The sequence below is a fragment of the Mytilus trossulus genome, chromosome 10 (assembly GCF_036588685.1).
Source record: "Mytilus trossulus isolate FHL-02 chromosome 10, PNRI_Mtr1.1.1.hap1, whole genome shotgun sequence".
In the NCBI taxonomy this organism is placed as follows: Eukaryota; Metazoa; Mollusca; class Bivalvia; order Mytilida; family Mytilidae; genus Mytilus; species Mytilus trossulus.
Genome location: NC_086382.1, coordinates 60,827,246 through 60,843,452, shown reverse-complemented (window position 1 = coordinate 60,843,452; position 16,207 = coordinate 60,827,246). Strand labels below are relative to the sequence as shown.

At 31.7% G+C, this 16,207-nt stretch overlaps 2 protein-coding genes across 2 annotated transcripts in view; one reads left to right on the top strand and one right to left on the bottom strand.

Annotated features, from left to right (window-relative positions):
• LOC134688313 (excitatory amino acid transporter-like) overlaps positions 1 to 7,805 on the bottom strand; it is a 70,222-nt gene extending 62,417 nt beyond the window's left edge. The window contains exons 1-2 of the mRNA XM_063548894.1: positions 7,645 to 7,805; positions 2,503 to 2,590 (exon numbers count right to left, since the gene is read on the bottom strand). The gene's annotated coding sequence lies outside the window, so the exon portion shown is untranslated. The remainder of the gene's footprint in view (positions 1 to 2,502; positions 2,591 to 7,644) is intronic.
• A 199-nt stretch (positions 7,806 to 8,004) lies between these two features.
• On the top strand, positions 8,005 to 12,202 carry LOC134688312 (histone deacetylase complex subunit SAP18-like). The gene is made up of 3 exons (XM_063548892.1): positions 8,005 to 8,191; positions 9,776 to 9,882; positions 11,297 to 12,202. Exons 1-3 carry the CDS (start codon positions 8,126 to 8,128, stop codon positions 11,574 to 11,576), a joined length of 453 nt encoding a protein of 150 aa, XP_063404962.1. The 5' UTR covers positions 8,005 to 8,125; the 3' UTR covers positions 11,577 to 12,202.
• Positions 12,203 to 16,207: the final 4,005 nt, after the last annotated feature.

The following is a 16,207-nucleotide window of genomic DNA, read 5'->3' as shown; positions in this document are numbered from 1 at the left end:
GAGTATTGATATCACTCCCAGATGATGAAAATACCTTGCAATTTGTTTTAATTATTGATGGTTATGATAACACATGGTGTTAAGTAGCATATTGTCAGCACATTGAAATCTGTCACCAAACACATAAAGGCACCTTACATATAAAATTGAGAATGGAAATGAGGAATATGTCAAAGAGACAACAACCCAACCAAAGAACAGACAACAGCCAAGGCCACCAATGGGTCTGCAATGCAGCAAGAAACTCTGGCACCCTGTCAGAGGCCTGCTTCAACTAACACATAAAGTAAAATTACACATAAAATAAACTTACAAATCAAGCATCTAAAACATAAAGGCACTATATTCTGTGGTTTGTAATTAACCATTATATGTAAATACTACCTGGTCTCTATAAAGTGTATCCAATGTCAAAAAGATGGGTTTTTTTTTTTAATGAAAATGAAGATTACATTGATTTTCAATATATATTTTAACAATATACTTTTAAAGTATAAAATGATTTTTGCAGAAACATTATTGACTGATGCATTGCAAATAAAATTAAATTTACAGTGTTTTTAATACTTTGATAGTCTATAAATGAAAGTCACAGCAAAATCTTACCAACATCAAATCTAACCAATAGGGCAAGAAAATGATGTCAAATTCTAATACATTTACCAAATATTCAATGTAATGGTACTGAGAAAAAAGCCTATTTTAAAAATCTGTTAACTAATAGACCACTTTCGAGTTCATCCGTCACCGGCAAAAACTCGTCAATTATACACGCCTTTATGACGTCATTTACCAGATAGAGGGGCTCGCCTGTATCCCTGCTCTATTTACGTTTTTCAAGCGTCTTAGTGATCGTCTTCGTGCAGGTTAAACTAGAAATAATGGTTGCTCTGTAGGTACTTACTGACAATTCCCTAATGACAGCAGTGTTGATTGTCAATTTTGAGAATTCAATTTGCCGACTAATTTGTACAATATAAAATTATAGTTTTCCAACCACTCGCTCAACATTGGAAGGGAAGTGACGACGCCCCTAAACGCACAAATGACGGTGATAAAGACGCGTATAATTGACGAGTTTTTTTTCCCGGTGACGGATGAACTCGAAAGTGGTCTATTGCTAGAGTTTAAAAACAAATTGCATATTTTGACATCTGTCAAATGAACTTGAACTTGTTTAAATCAATTCAGATGATAGATATTGTAGATCTCAGTTAAAAATCAGTGGCAGATCCAGAAATTTTCATAAGAGGGGGCCAGCTCCAGTAATTCCCTTTCAAGTCAACCAAATTTTTCCCAGGATGGGAGGGCTTTGAGCTATGGTTCACTAATTATACAAAGGAAGTAGAACATCTATGGACCTGAATAAGTATCCAATGGTTTGACATAGCCATATGAAGCTTGATGTCTTATGTCAAGATGCTAAGACTAGCTGTTATATTTGAAAGTTAATATGACAGTTAACAGAAATGATAATTGCTTTTTGTCATACAGGAAGTGGAACATTTAATTATTGCTCAGAATTTGGCAAAATTTATGGCTAAACTAAAATGAAGCTTAACTGGTGCTTCATATCAAGAAGCTATAACTTGTAGTTGCTTAGAAGAATGTAGCAAAAATTGTCACATGTGGGAAAAGGGATTTACAGAGGTTAACCAGCATACCCTATCCTCCTTCAGAAAATAAAAATAATAAGGTATGGTTTGATTGTCAATGAGACAACTATCCACTAGATACTGATAGAATATAATTTTTAAACTAGATACCACAAGGATGATTGTGGCCAATTTTGGTTCCAGTTGCTTATTATTTTCAGAGGAGATTTGTTGTAAAACATATACCAAATGATAACAACATTATCCCTTTATTCTTTGTATTTCAAAGGTCATTGACAAACATTTTTTCTACAGGAGCAAATGTTAAAATAGATCAAAGCCTTAATAAATCTGAGCGAATCATTTTAATTATTACAAAAAAACATGGTTCTTTTGTAAGCATACATGTATATGACAATAATGAAAATCGCTACATTATGAGCATCGATCATGCATGATAAAAATATCAAGACCTAAAATACAACTGGCTAAATGTTGTCCTGAAAGATGCTTTTAATTCTTATGACAGAAATTACAAATACATAAATTACCTTTATCAAATAGAGAACACAGTCCAATGTGATATAACTTTCCCAAATAAGTATATGCTTTACATAAAATAGCAACTAATGTTTTAACTTTCTTCTGCCTGAATGAAAATATTCTCTAAAATTTTAAATTACATTTAAACTTTATCATTTTTGGGGTGCATCAAAATGCTATCAAAACAGATAGTTACGGTTTATTTCTTTATAGCATTATTTACTGAAACATTTAAACAGCTTACCTATACAAGCAAATCCATTACCTTTAAATCAGTTTTACTTTTTTTTTAAATTCAAATATTATCATAATAACAATCAAATATAATAACTATTGATAAAATCAGAAAACAAATAATACTTACCGTTTAGTTTGTCCAATCTTCTTTTGAAAAGCTATGTTGCCGCCTAAAAACAGCTTTATGTTTACTGAAGCATGATAAAGGGCTGTCCCTGTTACAATAGACAACTAAACAGCTATACAATTTTCCTATAATAGATGCACAGCTCTGCTATTAACAATTTTACATTCAAATCACTACAGTATTGATGAAAGTTTTTTTCAACAATAGAATACAATCCGCTGAATACCTCAGAAAGACAAATATCGATAAATCTACCGATAGTGAAAAGGCACTTTGATTCAAATTACAACTAAGATTATATAACCCGTTAAAAAAAAGAGTAACAATGAACATTTAAAATTAAAAGTATCATTATTGTTAAAAATAAAACATTTACACTTTTTACAACATTGTTTAATATGGTAATTTCTTGTATTATCTAAAAAAAAAAAGAGGTGTTTATTTTCAAATAAATATAATGCTAATTCATGCATACATAGAAAATAGCTATTTTGATCAGATTCAGAAAGGGCTATAAAAAGTTATGTTCAAGGCAAAATTGAGTATCATTTTACATTAGGTGGTAAATGATAATCAGTACCATGGTTTAAAAGGTCTGTAACACATGATTTAAGCTCTGATCATAGACGGATTCGACTGGAGTGGGCCCCCTTAGGTCAGTCAGTGCCCCCCCCTCTTACAAAAAGTTCTGGATCCGCTACTGCTGATTATCAAAAAAGGTGATTTTCTTGCCCTGATAAACCCAATATCCTCTAAATCAGTAGTAACTAAAAGTTATAGTCTAATACTGGTTAAAATATTTTTTAAAAGCCTATAATATCATGAATACTGGTTTTTAAAAATATGGTTTTGAAAATTTATGAGAATTAAGAATATATGATTATAGTTCAATGATTATAAACAAACAGATTAAGCTTAGCATACAAGACAATGGTATTGGTTTACTTCTATAAATTTATATTTAGATGGAGAGTTGTCTCATTGGCACTCATACCACATCTTCCTATAACTATATAAGACAACACTTGATTGAATTGAAAGGATGTAAAGTGATGATGAAAATAACCCCTAGACGGAAAGAGCAAATCAAAACATGAGAGATCCCTTTTTTGCTACCCAATAGACATAACTCTCTTGTTTGTTGCATTTCCATCAAAACCTTTGGTTTTCCTGAACATCATTCTTGAATTTTTAAGGGCATCATCACTTCTGTTCCTATGTTGAGCGAGAGGCTGAAAAAATATGATGATATATTGCACTAATTTTTCAGCACATTAAATTCTTATGATTGATATTTAACACTGCTGTCATTTGGGAATCTTTTAGTTAGCATGCATAATGGCAATCCCAAAGATGCTTGATGAACTTGAAGAGAGCAGGAATACATGGAAAACAGGCGATATCCCTTCTATCTGGTAAATGACATCATAAAAACTCTTAAAATTTGTGATCCCTTCTATCTGGTAAATGACGCCATTAAGACGCTCAAAACTGACAAACTTTTCCAGTGAAGGACATATTAACTGAAAAGTGGTCTATTAAACAAACATTACAGGTCACCAAATCTAACCTGGCACATCTTTTTTTATTTAGAAAAGGGGGAGGGCAATTCTTCTAATTATCATAGATTTACTTTATAAAACATTTGTAATAGAGTACTCAGTGGTAATTTATATTTTATTTATAGAGGGTTTCAAAACACATAAAACAAATCATCCTTGTTCAGATCCTCGGAAAAATTAAATAAGTACAAATATAACAATGACATTCAAATATATAACCTACTATGTATATAAATCATACTGTTATAGTCCATCATGCTAAATTTGGAACAAATTATATTTATATAAGTGATGAAAATATTCACTCTGGTATTAAACTTTTGTTTCATTGATAAAATGGTTAGTTTGCATTTTTAATATTTTTTTGTAATAACATTTCTTCTTCAAATAAATCCACAGTTGAAATAGTGCTGATTGAGCATTTTATGTTTTACTTTCAATCAATGTTAGTAAAATACACTTTTAGAGTCCAATAAAAAATACAAGAGGCTCCTAAAACCTATCATCTAGCAACAAGATGACCACCAATTTGAATAAGGATATAAAAGATGTCATGTGTTCTGGAAAACAGGATAGACTTGAATACATGTTATAGGTTATTATGGTCTATTTTCTTGAATTACACATTTGTACAAAGATTTGTACAAATTGTTTATACTGCCATACACTGTCAGGTCAGCATGCACATCTCACCTTCAGATATTTTCACCAGACATAAATGGTATGTATTTCAAATACCAAAAATATAGATAAAGCTGACACAATTTTAGCTTTGATGGCATTCAAAACTTCATGCTGCAAACATGCTAAATTTTACTTGTCAGAACTTTTTTCCTTTGGTACCAGACAATTAGACAAGGGTTATTGTTATATAGCCCTTAAGAAACACAACTTGAAAATTTTACATTTTTACAATTTCAAAGTTATTAGATGGCAAATTGAATTTTCAGGAATACGGATAGTAAAGGGAGAGAAAGTACAGAATTCAACTTAATAGATTTTCAATATTGAAATTATGCTGCACAGCCCTACGAGACATGTGCAAATAATAATAGTACATGTGAACTTTTAGTTCCAGAATATTATTGTTTACAAAACTGCAATTTTAGCCATTAAAAAAGTTCCTATGGGAAGCATGGTCTTTATTTACAGAAGTGCAGCCTATATATATTTTGTTATATTGATATTAGATCATGTCATATATTTGTGTTCAATTTAACAAAATATTTACCAAGCATTTCGATAATGCAAATGTTGAAATTAAAGAAGTCAATGAACCATGACTGAAGGTACATGGCTAAACAATCTCCATGGAAAAGAGATTTGCCAATGCTTTTACAACTGCATACTAAATACCATTGACTTATCATATGTAGTTCCTTTTAAACAAACCTAATCCCCAACTAATTTATGTAAACTAAGCAAAATTTCAAAGTCAATAGACCGTGACAGAGAGGGCAGGACCAAATAATCTCCATGGAAATGAGATGTACCAATGCTTAAACAACTGCATACCAAATATCATTGACCTACCACTAGTAGTTCCCCATAAACTGCCTAATTCCAAACTAAAACATGAAAACTAAGCAAAAGTTTCAAAGTCATTAGACCATGACAGAAGGAGTGGGGCCAAATAATCTCCATGGAAATGAGATGTGCAAATGCTTATACAACTGCATACCAATTATCATGAATTTACCACAAGTAATTCCTCATTTAGTGACATTAACTGAGCTAATCACAAACTAATACATGAGAAATAAGCAAAATTTCAGTCAATAGACCATAACTGAGGCGGCAAGGCCAAATAATCTCCATGGCAATGAGATGTGCCAATACTAATACAACTGCATACCAAATATCTTTGACCTACCACTAGTGGTTCACCTTAAACTAGACCTAATCACAAACTAATACATTGTTGACACCACTGATGCTGCCAGAAACAGCATAACTAGGTCTTGCTTTTTGACTCCGTCAAGCGAGACATAAATGAATATTGTAAACAACAAAAGAACAAGAGACTCATAAAAACCTTGATTGTTCATGGGCGAAATAAACGACAATCAGATGTTCTTTTTTTAGCATTTTTTGCACTCTATGAAATATGTTTCGGCACTGAATACTTAGCTTCTAAAATACAGATTTTCAATAGCATTCATGTTATATCAAGGGAAATAATCAATTTTCGTTATTCAGTTACAGGGTCACAATAGTTATTTTCAAAAGAATCAAGTTCAGGATTAATTTTTTTCTAGCCAAGTCTTCCAACCCTCACAACTCCACTCCTCTTTTTTCCAAAATAGCCCTCAGCTATGTTATAATTATTATATCAAACAGAAATCAGATTGTTTTAAGATCATAATTAATATTGTTATTTAATTTTTTTTAGTATAATTTATCAGCTCTGTCTAACCATCATAACCAGTACTGTTGTCAAGATTATAACCATATACATAAAAATCATCATTGAAGCAAAAAACTCATATATGATGTCAAATGTCTGGTTCAGTCACGCGAGCATTTTTTAAGTTAATGCTTTACTGTTCATTTTGGCTGCTAACATTATTTGGACTTTATATTAAACCTTATTACAAAATAATAAACATCTTGCACTTTCAATAAAAAGATAATATATAAAGAACTTGTGTTCTGGTTAATAATTGGGGAATATTTTATATTGTTGCTTCAATGCTAAACAAGATGCTCCACAGGACGCAGCTTTATTCAACCGCAGAGGCTGAACCCTGAACAGTAGGGGCAAGTATGGCCACAACATTCAAGCTTGATACAGCAAAGGTTTCTGTACAGAATGAATGTGGTCTAAAAAAACTTAAATTTTTTTTTTGCTTTTGAACACTATGCTCATGATGCTGTTGAAATTTAATCCTCAAAAAATAAAATATTTGAAAAATTTTCTTTTTAATTTCTGAAATCTGAAAAAATTGTTCCCTCCCTTACACTGCTTTTAAATTGTCTAAATTGTTCTTAAACCAGAAACTCCCTTGTTTTTCCACATTGTTTACCCCTAATTGCTATATGATTTGAGCCATAACCCCCATAACCATCCCTTGAGGCTTTGTGGTATGGAAACTTGTGATATAATTTCAGAGAGATTTATACACTTAAACACAATTAAGATATTGACTGGAAATTACAAAAAAGCTTATTAGGGCCCCTTTTTATAAACCTTTGGGACCATAATCCCCAAAATCAATCCTAACCTTTCTTTTGTGGTTATATACATTGTGTTGAAATTTTATTGATTCCTATTGACTTATAATAAAGTTATTTTCTGGAAAACATCTATCTTCAGACAACACTAGCGACGCTGGGATATTTTCTTCTTCTTCAGTTACAGAAAATCGTCAACATAGTGATGTTTACTTTCAGGCGCATGTCAGGTAAATATTTTTTAAATTTATAATTTATTTATAAATACTGTTTTACAAAGACAGTCAAGTTTTTTTACGTTGAAAATTTTTTATATTAACAATTTTTACAGTTTTTCTTAGGGTTTTTTTTTATTTGTAAATTTAATAACTCCCTGTTGCAGAGTCCCTGTTGTATACTGTATTACCCTTAATTAATTCATGACATTTTCATTACGCCTTTTGTGCCAACGTTTCACTAATCACAACAGTCTTTGTGACCATTGGCATGTACTTTATCTTGTAATCTGTTATGTCTTTTTAGGATGTACTGTAAGTGACAACTTCATAAATTTCGCGGGATTTAGAGTGACTTCCCTTTAAAATATTTCACAGTAAAGTGTTGAAACTGGGTCTAGATTTAGTTTATTTCTTAATCTGATAATATATTTCAAATATTTATTTTGTTTGGTTGTGTTTTTTTTTTTTTTTAAATCAACTTATTTGTTTTAAATCAATTGCTTAACAAAACCAGAGAGTGACTTTATGTTTAGCATACTTCTCAATATCTGTAAATGAACACTGTATTGTGCTCATACAAAAGTTGTTTCCCCTTGAAAAAAAGCTTGCCGGTTTGAGAAATAATTGTTTATTTTTAATTCAGAGGCAATATAGTATTTAAAGTTTAAAATGCCTGTTGAATCCGTTGTGGAAGAACAGCCGAAAGAGACTGAAGCTCCAGTCGACAGAGAAAAGGTATAAAAGCACAGCAAAATCCAAACAACAATGATGTCCCATTTGCACAGGCACTTGTTTCTCTCAAAATTTATTCTGTGTGGTTTACTATCCACATCCGTACGTTTAGATGGCTATATTTATTTGTAAAGATGTTTTTCTAAGATTTAGACAATAAAAAGTACAATATTTATTAACAGCACAAAAAAGTAAATACATTTGTTTTGTAAGTCAAATTTTCTGGACAACCACTTCTTCATAATTTTTAATCTTTCCCCTTAAGGTTCATGTGTCTAAAATGTCTGTGTTTTCACCTCAAAATTTACTCTTGGTGCAGACAGACCTGACTAAGTGCCGATTTAACCAGGTGCTGATTCCACATTTCACTTTAGCACAATAGACGTATTTACACTTGTATGCAAATTTGTCTGCCATTACGTAAAATCACACAGGTTCCCTTAAACTTTGACATCATAATTTAAAATATTTGTCGTCACAATTAAAAAGTGATTGTTGCTTGACGTAAAAAGGTGATTCAGAGTCAATCTAATTATAAGGTCATTCGGAGGCAAGATACAGCTAAATACAAAAAGTGTAAATACATTTATACACATAATTTGGCCTCCTTAAGGGGGGATAAGACCTTAATCAGGACCCCCTGATCAGGTGTTTTTAGCTCAGGATTTCAGGATCAAGGAATTCTTTTTAGGAATTTCAAGATGTGACGTCAGGATTTCAATTTATTTTTAAATTTCGGGGCCTCAGGATTTTGGGTTTGAAAGCCCGGGATTTCAGGATCCCTTCATAACCCCCAACCCTTTTATTTGTTTTGTGTTTAATAATTTTGTAATTTAGTTTTGGTAAGTGTCTAATACACTTTATCATGTTTATTGATATTTGGAATTCTACATCGCTTTACCTGAGAATTTGTGCCTCTTGAACTTTTGACGAATTTGTGCCTCTTGAACTTTTGACGTCATATAACAATCACTTTTCCAATGTGTTGTCAAATATTTTTAAGGTTATGTAAACATTTGTAGGGAACCAGGGTTAACCTTTGTGATGTCAAGTAATTGCAGACAAATAGCCATTATATTATGTGTTTTGCTAATAGCTATGAATATATATTTTTTCTTTCTTTTCATAATAAACATGTACATGATAAATGGACATTCTGAAAATGTTTTTTGCGTTGAACAAATCTTAATTGTGTTTTGGTAAAGTGTTTTGCTATAAATATATATTTTTTTCAATTGTTCTAAATAAAGTCATTGAAAGTGACACTCTGACAAAGATTTTTGTGTTGAATAAATCTAAATCAAGTTTTGGTTAGTGTACTTGTATTTCTATAAATATTTGTTGTCATGCATTATTTTCTTTAAAAAAGTGCCTTTCTTTCTTGTGTTGTATTTACCTTTTTTTGTTGAATAATTTTTGTATAAATTTTTGGGTGTGTACAATGTACATGAATGATGGATTCTAAACAAATGCTTTCTGGGACATTACATTGAAGCCAAGTCACAAAAAATTTAAAACACAGTTACAAACAGAAAATTATATTTGTTGTTACTTCAATGATAATTAATAACTTTCTTGTAATTTCAGACATGTCCTTTGTTACTGAGGGTATTTTGTAATCAGGGTAGACACCATCAGTTAGGTGATTTCCAGAGAGGACAGACACCAAGTAATGAACTTCAAATTTATACATGGTAAGTTTTATTTGAGTGTACAATAGATTTGGTTTTTTTACCAATATTGCCATTTTTGTCGAGCCTTCGACTTTAGTTGAAAAAGCGAGACTAAGCGATCTAACATGTCGGCGGCGGCGTCCACAAATATTCACTCTGTGGTTTTTGAAATTTTAATAACTTTCTTAAACTATACTGGATTTCTACCAAATTTGGACAGAAGCTTGTTTATGTCAGATCATAAGATAGTATCCAGAAGTAAATTTTGTAGAAATAAATTCCATTTTTTTTCTGTATTTTACTTATAAATGGACTTAGTTTTTCTGCGGGGAAACATAACATTCACTCTGTGGTTAACGTTTTTAGAATTTTAGTAACTTTCTTAAACTATCCTGGGTTTTTACCAAACTTGGACAGAAGCTTGTTTATGATCATAAGATAGTATCCAGAAGTAAATTTTGTAAAAAAATTAATCCATTTTTTCCGTATTTTACTTTTAAATGGATTTAGTTTTTCTGCGGGGAAACATTACATTCACTCTGTGGTTAAAGGTTTCAAAATTTTAATAACTTTCTTTATCTATACTGGGTTTGTACCAAACTTGGGCAGAAGCTTATTTATGATCATAAGATAGTATCCAGAAGTAAATTTTGTAAAAAGATAACTCCATTTTTTCTGTATTTTACTTTTAAATGGACTTAGATTTTCTTCCAGTTAAAATTACATACAGTCTGCAGTTAGAGTTTTCAAAACATTTATTAGATTCATTAACTATCCTAGATTTTTACCAAACTTGGACAGAAGCTTCTTAAAATCATAAGATAGTATCAAGAGGAATATTTTTATTGATTTTTTTCCTAATTTTGGTTGTGCCTGCGATTTACAGCAAAAGTAGGCGAGACACTGGGTTCTGAGGAACCCTTACAAATTTTTTAAACTCTTTTCCGTTGTTGGTATATCCTTACATGTTTCTGCAAGCATGTTCTAAAATAAATCAAGTTTTGCTAAAATTTACACATTAAAGGCAATATCAAAATAAAAAGATGAAATATAAAATATGATTGCCAATGAGATGTAAATATCTATGAAGACCAAAGACAACAAAAGAGGCATACTGTGATTACTTGAACAAAGAGTTAAGGCGAAAAACATAAATACTGTAGTAAGCTGTAAACATTATTAAATTATAGGACAAAACCCTGAAATGTCATAAATGAAATAAGTCAAATCCATTTTAGATCAAATTTGCCTTAGTGAGTGGAAAAGTTCCCTACTGGCTAGACCTACATGTACATGTATTAGAATCACTGTAGAAGAAAAAAATAGAATAAAGAGAATGATAACAATACATGTACATGAAGTTTGGTATTTTTTAAATGCTGAACTTCATTGATAAATTATTCTTACAGTAACAATTTTACATTAATATTTTCAGGAAAGATGCAACATTGAAGGAATTAACAAGTTTAGTAAAAGAAGTAAATCCAGATTCTAGAAGAAAAGGAACATTTTTTGATTTTGGCATAGTGTATCCAGATTTAAGAACTCCAGTGTATAGACTACGGGAAATTGGTACAACCTGTTCTGGTCATAGAGGTCAAGATGATAATGTTACTTTAGCCTCCAAAAGATTTCAGACAGGAGATTATATTGACATAGCCGTCACTCCACCAAGAAGTGGTCTTCCAATGAGAAGAGGTGGTCGGCCATTTTGAATTTAATGTAAAATATTTTATACTTGAATTTATGAATTGACTTTTGTTAAAAAAGAAGGGTCGACAGAGAAAGGCAGGAGAAATATTATGGTTTACTTGAATAATATAATAGGCAAAACTGTTTAATACATACATTGATGATAATTTGAATTGTGCTGATGTGGTAATAAAAGAAAAATGTGTAAACCCGGGACAAAATGAAAGAAGTATTGTAAACGATCATGTACTGTCATGTAATATTAAATTGTAAGATATGTATGACACTGTTTTATTAGCTTAAACATTTTTTTTTAACTATTTAGATATTAAGTAATTAAGGTCATTTAAAAAAAATGGAAATAAATCATTTAAATTAGAACTATAAATATACAGGATATTCCAGGAAAAAAAGGTGTATTCTGGGAAAAGGCTGTCTATATATATATACATATATATAGCTAGAAAATCAAGGAGTACCACCAACAGAATAAAACTAAAATGCAATATTTGTATTACTTTCTGTAATAGCCCTGAGGAAACATTCTTTCATCATGGTTTAAATAAATCATCTGATTGTTATTTTAGCACCTGAATCAAATTTCATTAAATCATTTTACATTGTACAAAATAAAAGTTTCATTTTTAAATGGTTTTATTATTTTTGATCCAGAAGATGTGGTATGATTGCCAATGAGACAACTCTCCACAAGAGACCAATCAACACAGAAATTAACAAATATAGGTGACTTCAACAATGAGCAAAGTCCATACCACATAGTCAGCTATAAAGGCCTCAAAATGACAAATATATAACAATTCAAACAAGAAAACTAACAGCCAAATAATGTACAAAAAATAAAATAAAAACAAATATGTAGCACATCAACAAACTATAACCACTGAATTACAGGCTCCTGACTTGGGACAGGCACATACACACAGAATGTGGCGGGGTTAAACATGTTAGCGGATCCCAAACTCCCCTATAAACCTGGGACAGTGGTGCAACAGTACAACATAAGAACGAACTATAAAGATCATTTGAAAAAGGCTCAACTCATCAGATGGAAATAAATAGAAATACTACACAGAGTGGACATCAGTGTAACATGGCTGGGTACTATCCCAACAACTAAGAATACACTAAGAACAGATCTGAGATTACTTTCAGTTACTGTCAGCTAGTTCAAAGCCACTAACAACTAATAAAAAAAATCATGCATCTAAGCCTAATTATCAATGAGTACACATCCAACATCCAATGGATTTAGTTTAATGTTAATGTTCTCCAGGGACCAATAGTGTTGAGAACATTTCATAAAAGTGATAGTATATATATATATATATTCCCTGTTTGCCTGAATACTACATGTATAAGAAATTTGTGGAAAAAAACATTGGATCATTGAGATGAGTGTTTGACGTATAATTCATACCAACTGGACAAAAAATGTGTCCATCATTCACAGATTATGGTTATTTCTCTTTTATGGAAATTTATCTCTTTCCAAATCCATTGTATCAAAAAATTATTTAACATGTGGTGTCTGTTGATCTCAGGAGATGATTGGGTGAATTTGAGGGTCATCAACTTCATCAGCTCACTGAATGTATCAAAATATGCCAGCAGATGTTAATGAAATTGAAAACTACAGGAAATGGTGAAGGCACTCCAAGAGGTTTTTCCTTTAACGAAAAATGAAAGTTTACTTTTCAATCTTTAAAGAAAAAGATTCTCAAATAGTAACTCTTGGATAATGGGATATATCCAATCTCACCAAGGCCCACTCTTTAAAAATTCATAATTTAACTATAACAATTGGATAAATCTGATAAACAAATAGTATCAATATAAGAATCTATATGTATGGCCTTTACTGATGATCATAAACAAGCCCAAAATGTCTGTATCAGCACATCCCGATAATATTAGTATATCTTTTCAGCCCATTTCTAGTTGCTCTTCCTGCCCCACAAGGTAAACAGATGTTGAGAAACCCTTGAGAATATTTGTCAGCGGAGTTAATTGGTAGCTTGTTTTCGTTAACTATTGCAGCACATTTTGATATAAAAAAGAAGATATGGTATGATTGCCAATGAGACAACTATCTACAAAAGACCAAAATAACACAAACATTAACATTTATATGTCGCCGTACGGCCTTCAACAATGAGCAAAGCCCATACCGCATATAGTCAGCTTTAAAAGGCCCCGATAAGACAATGTAAAACAATTCAAGCGAGAAAACTAAAAGCCTTATTTATGTGAAAAAATGAACGAAAAAAAAAATATGTAACACATAAACAAACGACAACCACTGAATTACAGACTCAAACTATCAAAGTTGTGTGCTATAATTCTAATTTCCCTCATTCTAGCATAGTTAATGTAACTTTGTGGTCATCTTGTTGGTAGCTGAGCTGTCTGTATTGTGAGTTTTACTTTTTTATGCCCCACAACTGAAATGTTGTGTCACTCAGACATAATATGTAAAAGCAAGTACTACATTGACTTTGTGAAAAATGCACACATCCAACTCCTGGTTGTTAAGCCTGCCACTTCTGTCGCAGAAAGCTCAACATCGGGTCTGGAACAGTGATCCAGTGGTGGTGACCAAGTTATTTCACTTCTTAAAAGCTTTATTTTAGAAGGTGGAATACCAGGTTGCTTCATATATCCTGTATATAAATGCCTTTTGTTACAGAGTTTCTGTATTTATTATGTCCAATGTCCTTGGCCTTATGTGTATGGTTCAGTGATCATTTGATAAAAACATTAAGATTGTTAAATGTTAATACTTTCTTATTATGAGTAATATGATATTTATATTTAGCATACATGTACCTGGCAAGGTCCTCCTGCCCACCAGACAGTTTTCATTTGACCTCAACCTCATTTCATGGATCAGTAAACAAGGTTAAGTTTTGGTGGTCAACTCCCATGTCATATGATATAAGCATTATGCCTTCTCTATGGTCTTCTATTGTTGGTGTATGGAATGATTGCAAGGTGAACCAAATGGCAGGTGTCATGTGACCTTGACCTCATTTTCATGGTGCATTTGTCAGTTTTGGAGGGTTTTTTTCTTTTTCTTAAACTTTAAGCAAAAGGTCAACTAAACTTGTTATATGAAATGATTGTATGGCTTATTGTTGACCCTGCAACTTTTGTTGGAGAAAGCACGACATACGGATAGTGATGCGGCGGCTGGATACTTCATACTTTGTATATAGATGCCTCATGTTACAAACTTTCCATCAGTCATATGTCCAATGTCCTTGACCTCATTTTCATGATTCAGTGACTACTTGAAAAAAAAGTTAAGATCTTTTGTAATGTTGAATTCTCTCTTATAATAAGTAATTGGATAACTATATTTGGTATGTGCATTCCTTGCAAGGTCCTCATGCCCGTCAGGCAGTTTTCACTTGACTTCGACCTCATTTCATAGATCAGTGAACAAGGTTAAGTTTTGGTGGTAAAGTCCATATCTCAGATACTATAAGCAATAGGTCTAGTATATTTGGTGTATGGAAGGACTGTAAAGTGTACATGTCAAACTGGCAGGTGTAATCTGACCTTGACCTCATTTTCATGGTTCAGTGGTTATAGTTAAGTTTTTGTGTTTTGGTCTGTTATTCTTATACTATATGCAATAGGTCTACTATATTTGGTGTATGGAATGATTGTAAGGTGTACATGTCTAGCTGACAGGTGTCATCTGACCGTGACCTAATTTTCATGGTAATCAGTGGTCAAAGTTAAGTTTTTGAGTTTTGATCTATTTTTCTAATACTTTATGCATTAGATCAACTATATTTGGTGTATGGACATATCTTATGATCTATATTTCAGTTGCACAGGTTTATTTGACCCTGACCTTATTTTTACAGGTCATTGCACAGTGTTAAGTTTTTATGTTTTGGTCTGTTTTTCTTAAACCATAATCAATGGTCAACTATATTTGTTGTCTGGAAGAATTGTTAGTTGTACATGCCTGCCTGGCATGGTTCATTGGTCAATGTTTAGTTTTCTTGGTTAATGTTAAGTTACTGTGACAGTTGTAATAAAGCTTTATATTTAGGACTATAAACATAATACCAATGATTAGTAAACAAGGCGCGATATTTCAGCGTGTGCACTCTTGTCTGACCTTAGACTCATTGTCTTCTCATGGGTTCTTTGATATTTTGACTCTCAATGTATTTAGATTTTTCGTATTAGACCATAATAGGTAATTGTTCAATTTCATACTTTTAATTTCTTAGACCACATTCATTTTCAGTCAGAAACCTGGTCAATCACAATCACAATCTAAATTTAGAGATGCACCAAATTAAATATTGTGTCCATACTTGGCAAGACTGTTCAACTCAACTTTTAGAGTTGTATCAACCTGCACCCTGCAGGTCAGTTTATTTTTAACTGAAGACAAATTTTCATATTTTTATTGCATTTGGTAGTACATGTATTACATGTATTATATACAATAGTTGACAAAAAGCATAAAATACAATTTTCATTGTCTCTTTTTAAATGTGTTCGTTACTAGTCTAGTATCAATCTCATAGATTGTTCACAACAGTCTCTTCTCTGTTTTCAATCTGCTTTTTACACAACATTATAACTATGAAACACATTAGTCTAATGT

Bases quoted from the DNA above. Each gene is read 5' to 3' on its own strand.
- LOC134688312 (XM_063548892.1), top strand. From the start codon at position 8,126: ATGCCTGTTGAATCCGTTGTGGAAGAACAGCCGAAAGAGACTGAAGCT. The intron at 8,192-9,775 runs GTATAAAAGCAC...TTGTAATTTCAG, and splicing joins CTCCAGTCGACAGAGAAAAG to ACATGTCCTTTGTTACTGAG. The intron at 9,883-11,296 runs GTAAGTTTTATT...TAATATTTTCAG, and splicing joins GAACTTCAAATTTATACATG to GAAAGATGCAACATTGAAGG.